The 9,505-nt window shown below is 48.5% G+C and overlaps 1 protein-coding gene and 1 pseudogene across 1 annotated transcript; both read right to left on the bottom strand.

Moving 5' to 3' along the window:
- Nucleotides 1-809: 809 nt before the first annotated feature.
- LOC109389739 (F-actin-capping protein subunit alpha-1-like) lies at nt 810-5,159 on the bottom strand (annotated as a pseudogene).
- Nucleotides 5,160-5,298: 139 nt separating this feature from the next.
- LOC109389750 (transmembrane emp24 domain-containing protein 9-like) lies at nt 5,299-7,857 on the bottom strand. The gene is made up of 5 exons (XM_019655552.1): nt 7,533-7,857; nt 7,035-7,135; nt 6,592-6,717; nt 5,927-6,073; nt 5,299-5,796 (listed from the first exon to the last, which is right to left on the bottom strand). Exons 1-5 carry the CDS (start codon nt 7,855-7,857, stop codon nt 5,647-5,649), a joined length of 849 nt encoding a protein of 282 aa, XP_019511097.1. The 3' UTR covers nt 5,299-5,646.
- Between the last annotated feature and the right edge of the window lie 1,648 nt (nt 7,858-9,505).

The following is a 9,505-nucleotide window of genomic DNA, read 5'->3' on the forward strand; positions in this document are numbered from 1 at the left end:
GTTATATGATGCTATAAATGATCAAAACATTAGAAGGAAGAGGATGAATGTGCCTTCATTCAGCTACAGTTGGTAGCATAGCCTCTTTAGTGTTGGTGAATCAGTATAAACCACGGAAGTGCCAGGAGTGTTTTGAAGGACAGGGGTAGAAAAGCGCTGAACATAGTACCTGTCTATTTCACTAACAAGGTTTCATGGCTAGGAAAGTTTTCTAACTAATAAAATGACTCCAGGATACATCCCTCTCACCATCATTAAATGTGGCAGAATTAAAGAAAAAAAGATACAAGTAGGTATAGTGAAAACAGAAAATTACAAGGCACAGAAAACAAAAGTATCAAGACAATGCTACACATCAATAGTATTCCCTGAGGCTAGAAAACCTGTTAACTTTGAAAGTCCTATTGGGCCAGCTGAGTGGCATGATGGTTAAGAGCTGGCTTGGGACGCCAGAGGGACCCAGTTCGGATCCCACATATGAGGGCCAGTGACACTGCCTTCTACAGCTAAGATGCTCAACCTGGAGCTGGGCTGCCTTGAGTCGCTAGCGACGGCTAGGCTGCAGCCCCTGCTGGGCTGCAGCCCCTGCTGCAGTGGGTTGCCATGGGCTACCGTGTGTAGCCAGCAGCCAGCATGAGCGGCCGTCCAGAAGCCAGTGACTGATCTGCCTTGCCCCGGAAGAGCGCAATGATGGTGCCAACTTGGGCCAGTGAAGCAACGTCCTCCACAACTAGACTGAAGAACAAAAGGATGGCAACTTTTCTGTTCCCCTTCCCCCAATTCCCCAGCGCTGTTCCCATCCCCCAATTAAAAAAAAAAAAAGCTTTGGAAAAAAAAAAGCAAGAAAGAAAGTCCTATCAAAATATCACTCTTGTTTGTAAGTCACTTACTTATCATACCACCACATGTTGAATCCTTTCTTTTCACAGAAGAATCCTACATTCAGCCTTTTAAGCATTCTTCATTTCTTTGCCAATCTTGTGCCTGAGTATCTTGTTCCAGTTGATTGCGGTGCAGAGAACTGGAAACCGCCAGCACAAGGCATTGAATGTGGTGTCTGACATTGTTTGATAGTTTTCACTAATTGCTATCTGACACTCATTTTCTGCATGCTCTATAATTTTAATAAACTCCTTGGCAGTTTGGACTTCATTCTAAAGTTACTGAACCCTGTACATCTTTATGACTAAACAACTGAACACTGCCATCTTCATAGTAGTGAACCTAAATCTTAAGCACTCTAGCCACCTGGGCTGTAGGTGGTGTGAATGTGAACTTCCATTCTGATCTTCAACGACCATTTCAGAAGGTTTCCAGCTGAAACTGGTAGCTTTCAATACACACAATAATGGTCTGTTACCCATCTATAGTTTTAGCATAAATAGTACAGAAGCCGTTGGAATAATGATCTTTCACATAAGCCTTTAAAGCACTGTCACAGGATTCTTCTCTCCAAGACTTCAGACCTCCACCTATTTCCTCTGGCTGGGGGGTCACTTGCTTCTTTCCATAAGTGATGAAACTTACAGAAATTTTGTTTCTTGGATCTAAAAATCTGCTATTACCCAGGTCACCGTGTTTTGTAATTAAGACCTGATCTTCATATCCTTCTATCTTCATGGGCATGAACTGATCCATGTTATACTGGGCAAATGCATGTGTTGCCCCTTCCCTGAGGAGACTGTCATTACTAAGTAGTAGCCGGACATCGCTGAACACTTCATTAAATTCCCCAGGGGGTGCATGAGTGATGAATTTATCAGCAATGGTATCTTTTCCTCATCCAACACCTGATCCCTTAAGTCGGCCATCTTGGGCAGCTCTCATGGGCAGCCTTAATGAAGTTCGTGATACAATTAATAAGATCCATGTCCCACTAATGCCCTCCTCTGAGAGTCCTATCTGCTGGTCTCCTAGCCTCTTCCCCACCGTCCAGTACTCTGGATGGGGCAAGAGAGAAATGAGCCTTTTTGGGAGAGTTCTGCATTGCTGGGGAAGCCGAGTGTTCACACACATGCTCTCATTTTGTCCTGCCAAAGAAATCAATGGCCAAGAAAGTGATTTCTTGGCACGGAGCTATGCTGCCTTTGAGGACAGATGATGCAAGTAAAGTCAAACTGTTCCTCTTCCCTTCTCCAGTGTGTTCAAATGTGTGCGTGTGCATGTGTGTGTGTGTGTTTCCCCTCCAACCATGTGCTGGAACTTCTCTGGAAACCTGGACTTCCACAAAGGCTCTCTCATCCATGAGTGCTTGTCTAAGACAGTGTTCTACAGGGAGAGGCTCACTCCTTCCTCGTAATCTTCATCATGCCTCCTGGAAACTGTCATCTTCTCTCATTTATATCAAGTGTTGGAAACAGCTTCAAGCTGCCTCATCCAACTAATTTGCCCATCCAGTATTTCCTTAAATGTATACTACAGGAACGGTGGCACTGTTACTATTGGCTGCTAATTTTAAAAAACTTTTAAATACTGTGCAGGACAAAAAATATATACTGTAGGCCTTCAATCTGCAGCCTCTGATTACAGCCTGCTTCTAGTTGTCCAACTTGTAGTTAAGTATATTAACTTCCATCCGTTGTTTGATCTAGCCTCCCTCCTGGCTTCATCCCATTCATGTACAATCTATTTTCCCTGATTTCTTTCTTCTCCAAAGCCTCTATCTTACCATGTTATATAATTCAGGGGCGTTGAATTATATTGAAATTCTTTGTACATTTGTACTTCTACAGGCTCCATTTCCACCATTCTTCATATTCAAACCTTCCCATCTTTCAATGTTCTACTCAAGTACCATCTCCTTTATAAAGGCTTCTTTGACATCCTGTATCCATCCATCCATCCAACCATCCATCCATCTGACTCTCACCCCAGTCTGAATTCTGAGAGCTCTGATTATCCCATTTGTTAAGTCATTTGGTACCATATCATGTGTACACTTCTTGCTCTCTGTTGTGGGTTGAATGGTGGCCTCCCAAAAGGTATGTTCATGTCCTAACCCCCGGACTGTGGGAATATGACCATATTTGGAAAAAGGGTCTTTGCTGATATAGCTAATTTGAGGACCCGGCGATGAGATCATACTGGATTACCTGGGTAGGTCCTAAATCCAAATGACAAGTGTCTTTATAAGACACAGAAGAGAGACACAAGAGGAGACAATGGAGGCAGAGATTGGAATGATGTACACACAAACCAAGGAATGCCTGGAGCCACCAGAAGCTGTACCAAGAAGGAGGGATTCTCTCCTAGAGCCTTCGGAAGGAGTGTAGCCCTGCTGACACCTTGATTTTGTACTTGTGGCCTCCAGATGTGTAAGAGAATAAACTTCTGTTGCTTTAATTTACCAAGCTTGTGGTAATTTGTTAAGGCAGCCACAAGAAACTACTACTCTTCTCATCCACACTGCCAACTCTAAAAACAGTGGCAGTGAGCCTTATCTCTTTGTATGGGGTCTTTCCTCCACTTGTAGAAAAGTAGCTGTGGCAGGGAACAGAACGCCAAGAATTGAGTTGAATTGGCCAGAATTTAGAATGACCCACCCCTTACTAGCTGGCTCTCTTCTCTAAAACAGGACATGTGTAATTTTCTCCACAGTGACTGTGAGGGCTCATATGGAAATGCATGGAGAAATTGACACTAGAAACTCCTTTCTGCTGTGTGTGTGCAGCTGTCCCATGGCTTCGCTGTCACTCTTCTGTGACTTGTTTCCCTACTGAAGTGTCAGGATAAGGTCCTAGCCCCATGAGTACAGGGCAGGGTCCCTCTGAAAGGGGTGGTCACTCTGGGGATAATCACCAGGGAAGAGGCAAGTCCTAGACAGGAAACCATAATTTGGAAGGCTGGCTGCAGGTGGCCTCTCAGGAGTGGGGATTTTGATATAGTGGCCTTCTTTCTCTTTCCCCAAATTGCCATATTCTTTCTTGCTCTAGGGTTCTGTATGTGCTATTCCCTCTGGCCAGAACACTGTCCCCTCAGCTAACGCCTATCATGAGTCTCAGTTCTAAAAAGCAGCCTTAAAAAAAAAAAAAGAAGCCAGACTTCTAAATTAAATGTTTCGGAATTCAATGAGTAAATAAATGCTGCTTTGGGGTTATTAAAAAATAAAAATAGAAAGCAGCCTTCTCTGACCATGCAGATGAGACCAGGACTCCTGTCGCCCTTAGCTGTACCCTTCTCCTCATGTATAATCCTAACGTCTTGTTCAAGGTCCTGCCTCATTTGGTGTCAGATCACAGGTTCCACGGGAAAGAATGTGCCCATCTGGGTCACTCTGCTTCCCCTGCAGCAGAAAGCAGAGCACACCACCCCCCAGCTTCAGGTGAGGGAAGTGGACCCTAAGGTCACATTCTCTTGTCAGTTTATTCTCAGTGATTCCCCCTCCCTCCCCAGCCTTCAGTTAGGTCTCGTACTTTCAGAGGCCAATCATGGCCAGACCCACAAGTGAGCAGTGCCCGTGAGGCTTGCAGCCATCCCTTGAGAGTATGTCAGGGGAGAGTGCATCTATTTCAGGGAGCAAGAGCCAGGGCTCACAGCTGCCTTCCTCATGGGGAGTCTCCTTTGCTGGCATCCTTGGCCTTGCCAATTCGGACTTGATTTTGTTGAGGGTGCTAACCAGTAAATTTCCTTATAACAGAAAATGTCAAATTCACATGAGAGATGACTATATTCCAATAGGACAACAAGCATGGGGCTTGGTAAAACATGGGCTGGATCAGGGAGAAGCAATAGGAAACATGGGTGCCTGGCCATCTACGTCTGTGTATATATGTGAAGGTTGAGCTACAGGAGATGCTGACTCTGGTGGAAACAGTGACTTGAAATCCTGTAAGAATAAGCATCTTCTGAGAAAATTAACCAATGATATCATAAAGAGAGACACAGGTTAACTAAAAAATAGCAGGAAAATACAGGTGACCATTTGACCTCCTGGAAGAACCCAGCAGTCCAGGTGACTGGGATGGGATAGTACATGAGCCTAACCAGAGCCCAGAATGTGTGTGTGTGTGTGTGTGTGTGTGTGTGTGTGTGTGAGAGAGAGAGAGAGAGAGAGACGGACAGACAGACAGGATTAGCACCAACACTCAGGTTACCCAAAAGATGGATACAAGTTGAACTTTTCCAGAAGGGCTCTACATGTTGCTAAGGCTCCTGGGGTACAAGCGCTCTCAATCCCTTCCATTTTGGGTTCTGACCCCCACCAATGCATCCAGGGCCTCAAATGTTAATATCTGATTGGATACATATAACATCAGAATGAATTGTAGAGTAGGAGGCAATAAATGTTTAGGTCAGAAAGTTTGCAGTGATAATTTATATTCATCTTATTCCTTATTTCTCCATCCTGGGATCTCTATGCTGTTTAACACAGGGGTTGGGGACACCCTCACCCCCTTCCTGCTCAGCATCACAAAGCCACAAAGGAATAACTACCCACCTAGTGTCTCAGCTGGAAACCCATCCTCTCCCCAGAGCTGGCTGAGAAACCAGTTCATAGAGGTCCTCTGTCTCCCTGCCAGTAATAAGCAAGCCCTATGGAGTTGGGAGGGCTGAAGGGAACCAGAAGATAGCCCAGGCCAGGCCACTGTCCATCAGTCAGCAGCAGGGGAGTGAGTGGGGGTTAGGCCTCTTGTTTCTGGGGCCCATCTACACCAGCTTCTTGGCTTTAAAGAAGCTCTTGAGGTGTCTCATCTGCCAGATGCCAGTGGCCACAAGGATGAGGGTCTGCAGAACGGACCACCACAGTACCCTCCGGTTGGTGCTCTCGCTGGTCAGCCGGAAGCGCTCCTCTCGCCACTGTGAGAGGGAAGAATGGAGAAACCACCTGGCTAGAACTGAACCCCCTTCCCCTGAGGGAGGAGCTAGAAGAGCTGCTCCCTGAGAGGTTACACATTCCCTGTCCCACTGGGCCAGCCCACCCCCTCACCCTCTGGTACTCCTGCTCCTTCTGGATCTGCTCCACCTGCTCCACCAGCTGCTGCACACGCAGATGCAGCTGGGTCAGCTTGTCTTTGGCCGCAAATTCTGCATAATCATTGGTGTGTTCACCCAATTTCATGTCCAAGTGAATAGCCTGGTTACAGGGGAGCCAAGGGTGGGGGTCAGAGCACTCAGCTCCATGCACTTGCCAGAAACCCAGCTTCCACACCCCAGTCTGGGCCTGACATTGGCAGTTCAGCTCCTTATACTCACTGACTGGGGGACTGGCCCTGCCCTGGGTCCCCAAACACCAGGTCAGGGCCCTGTTTGCATGGACTTTCACATTAAAAGATAAAAGAAACAGGGCAACACGTGCATAAGCAGGTACGACTCAGTGTTTGAGACAGGCAGTTACTAGAAGCTCTGTATTGGTGGGAGGTGGCAGTGGACAGCCAGGGAGCCCTCAGATGCTGAACAGCTTGTAAATTCACAGTATGAAGCTTGGTTTTTATCCTACAGGTGGCAGGGGGCCAGGGGGAATTTTCAGTCAGAGAGACTCCCTTCAGAAGTTGTTCTCTGCATGCTTACTTCATGTGAAGCCTCAGCCTTCCTCAACTGACACCACCCTCTGCACCCCTCTCACCCAGGAGACCTCCCACCTACCACACTCACCAGCTTGCCATCATAGAAGAGGGAGAAACGGATGGACTCGAGGTGCAGACAGATCTGGTGCTCGCCAGGGGACTGAGAGGTGAAGGTGAAGCTGCCCTGAGGGCCATACTGATGGGCCAGAAGGTTCTAGAGGAAGCAGCCTCCAGTGAGCACAGGAAAGCTGGCCAGGAACCTGCTTCCAGGAGACGAACTCCGGGGCTATCCCAGTCCAGCTCCCCACAGGCCAGGCCAGAGGATAGAGTGAGGGAAATGGCATCAGTTAGGGCTGGAAAGTCTCAGATCCAAGCATCGCCAATACTCTACCTTTGGCAAACAGCATGGCCCTCCCTGAGTTTTCCTGCCTGTGAGGAGATGGGCCCTCCTCTGAGAAATGGAGGACGAGGGAGGGCTAGGCATTGACGCTGGAGGCCTGGGGGGCTGCAGGGAATCAAGGCTTGCCTCACCTTGTTCTCCGGGTCCTTCACCAACACGAACAAATTAATCCACTGCGGGGAGGGCTGGTACTTTTCCATAGCGGGGTCATATAGCTCGGTCTTGTAATTACCTAACGAAGAGGCAGCTGAGATGCATCCCCATTCACACCCACGACCAAAGGCCCACCCAGGACCTACCGCAGCCACGAGGGTTGAGGTAGGTAGGGAAAGACCCGGGTGTCTGAGTGCGGGGCCTGACCACAGACCTCCGCCTCTTTCCTCCCCTCTCCAGCCCCGCTTTTCTCTCCTCATCCCGGCCTGGATCAGACTCGCCTCCTGAGCCCCTAGACTCGGAAAGGGCCTGGGAGAGGGTGCTTTAGGCAGACTGTTGTCCACCCATTCTTCACCGGTGCCCACCCTCGGCGCGGGGGAAAGGTGCGGTCCTGAGCAGATGCCGCGGCGCCCCACCCCCAACCCCTCTTAGAACTCTGGGTGCGAGGGCAAGGCCGGGACTGGCCGCGCGCGCACCTATGACCACGGTGCCATCGGGGATCTCCTGGATGAAGCACTTCTCCTCCAGCTCACGGACCTCGAGGTAGAACGCGTCCCCGCCGCCCATCAGCGCCAGCAGCTGCCCCAGCAGCAGAGGCAGGGACAATCCGAGTCCTCGCGTCCGGCCCCATCCCCGCCCCGGGCCGGCGCTGGGCCCGGCGCCTCGCGCCTCGCAGGCCCCCGCCACCTTCCCGGGCTCGCCCGCGGACCTCCGCGGCAGCCCTACCGAGACTGCGAACTCCGCGTGGACTACAACTCCCGGCAGCCCGTGCGCGGCCCCGCCCCAGGAGCGTTCCACCATCCCACGCTGTCGAGCGGCTACGCAAGCCCCTACTCCACTGTGTAGCGCTGTGGGACGCTTTCCGTGCTCCTCCTAGCTTAATCCACGCAGGAACCCAGGGAGGCGCGGGTGCTGTTAGCTCCATTTTGCTGATGTAGTAACTGAGCCTCAGATAGGGGAAGGGGCTTGCTCTCTGCAACTTGCGGGGCAGCCGCCTGAGATGGGTGCTGAGAGGATGGGGATAGGGAGAGTTTATGACCTGGACCTGAACCTCGAGGAATTTACAACTGATGGGGGTGGCATGATGAGACAGAATGATAAATGCAAAGAAGCCATGTGAGTTTCAGAGGCTGAAGTAATAGTTCCGGAAGGGGTAGGAGAAATGTGGAGGCTTTCAGGGAATGGGTAGATTTGCCCCATGCCCTGAAGGATGGTTAATACCTCCTTGAGCATAGGTGCCGGGGGAAAAGAACAATTTAGGCAGAGGGACCTAGGTTTGCCTCGCAGCCAGTAGACCAGTTAAGGGACTAGGGGAAGAAGGGTTATGGAAACATAGAGAAAGGAGGTAAGTGGGGCTGAAACAGTGAGGGTCAGGACCTGCCAGACCAGCTTGCATAGGTGGGGCTCTTCATCCAGTGTCCTTCCGTCTGCACGAGGGACCAAAAAGAAGAGGTTGTGGGTGAGCCTGAGGGTGCAAGAAGGTGTCAGGAATGCAACTGGAAAAGATAGTACACAACTGAAAGGGGTGGGAGAGTGAGGCCAACATGACAACATGGGGACTCAGGAAAAGCAAATCTCAAGAATTCTAAAGCTCACAGTGCCCTGGGTAGAGTAGTGTAGACTCTGACTTGTCAATATAAAGCTGTAGCCCTACCCAGGTAGTGGGATGAAGTCTGGTGATAATAGATGCTCATTGGTTTATTTAGCAATGTTTAATGATGATGATAATAATACTCTTTAGTCTTCTGTGCCAGACACTGTTCTAAGCACGTGTAAGTGTATTAACTGAATTAATCATTTAAAAAATTATATAAGGTATACTCTAATGCTATTCCAATTTAACAGCTGAGGAAACAGTGGCAAAGAGAAGTTGAGTAATAGCATACCCAAGGTCATCCAACTGATAAGTGGCAGGCATTTGCTCGCACAAAACTCTGGGCCTGGCCTTATGATACATGTTGAACAGAAAAATGAATAAGACCCGTCTCCTGCCCCCTAAGAGCCCACTAAAAAGCAAAGGAGCAATGTTAATACAGAGTTTTAAGATTAATAATATGTTTTAGCTACCAGAAGTGTCCCCTTATTTTAGTGGTGCGATTTGTTTTATTATCTCAGGGAATGTTTTTTATTCCTTCAATGGGAATGATCTTTAAATAAAAATGACAGATGCAGATGTTAAAAAAGTCAAACTCTTTAGAAAGCTCAGTTAAGACAAGGGTAGATAAGCGTCTGTTGGATTTGAGTTATTCACTAGGGGCATTCACCAGAGCCGGGGGCACAGGCAGAGAGGCGATGACTGTGTACCCGAGGCGTGCTGAGGTGCTGTCCATGGTCCTGAATCTTTTTTTTTTATTAAATTATTTTTTGTTATGAAATACACATTTTTTAGAATTAGTTTCAGCTGTACAACACAGTGCAATAGTTATACTTTTTACCCCTCAAAGTGACA

Source organism: Hipposideros armiger, unplaced genomic scaffold (assembly GCF_001890085.2).
Source record: "Hipposideros armiger isolate ML-2016 unplaced genomic scaffold, ASM189008v1 scaffold_242, whole genome shotgun sequence".
Lineage (NCBI taxonomy): Eukaryota > Metazoa > Chordata > Mammalia > Chiroptera > Hipposideridae > Hipposideros > Hipposideros armiger.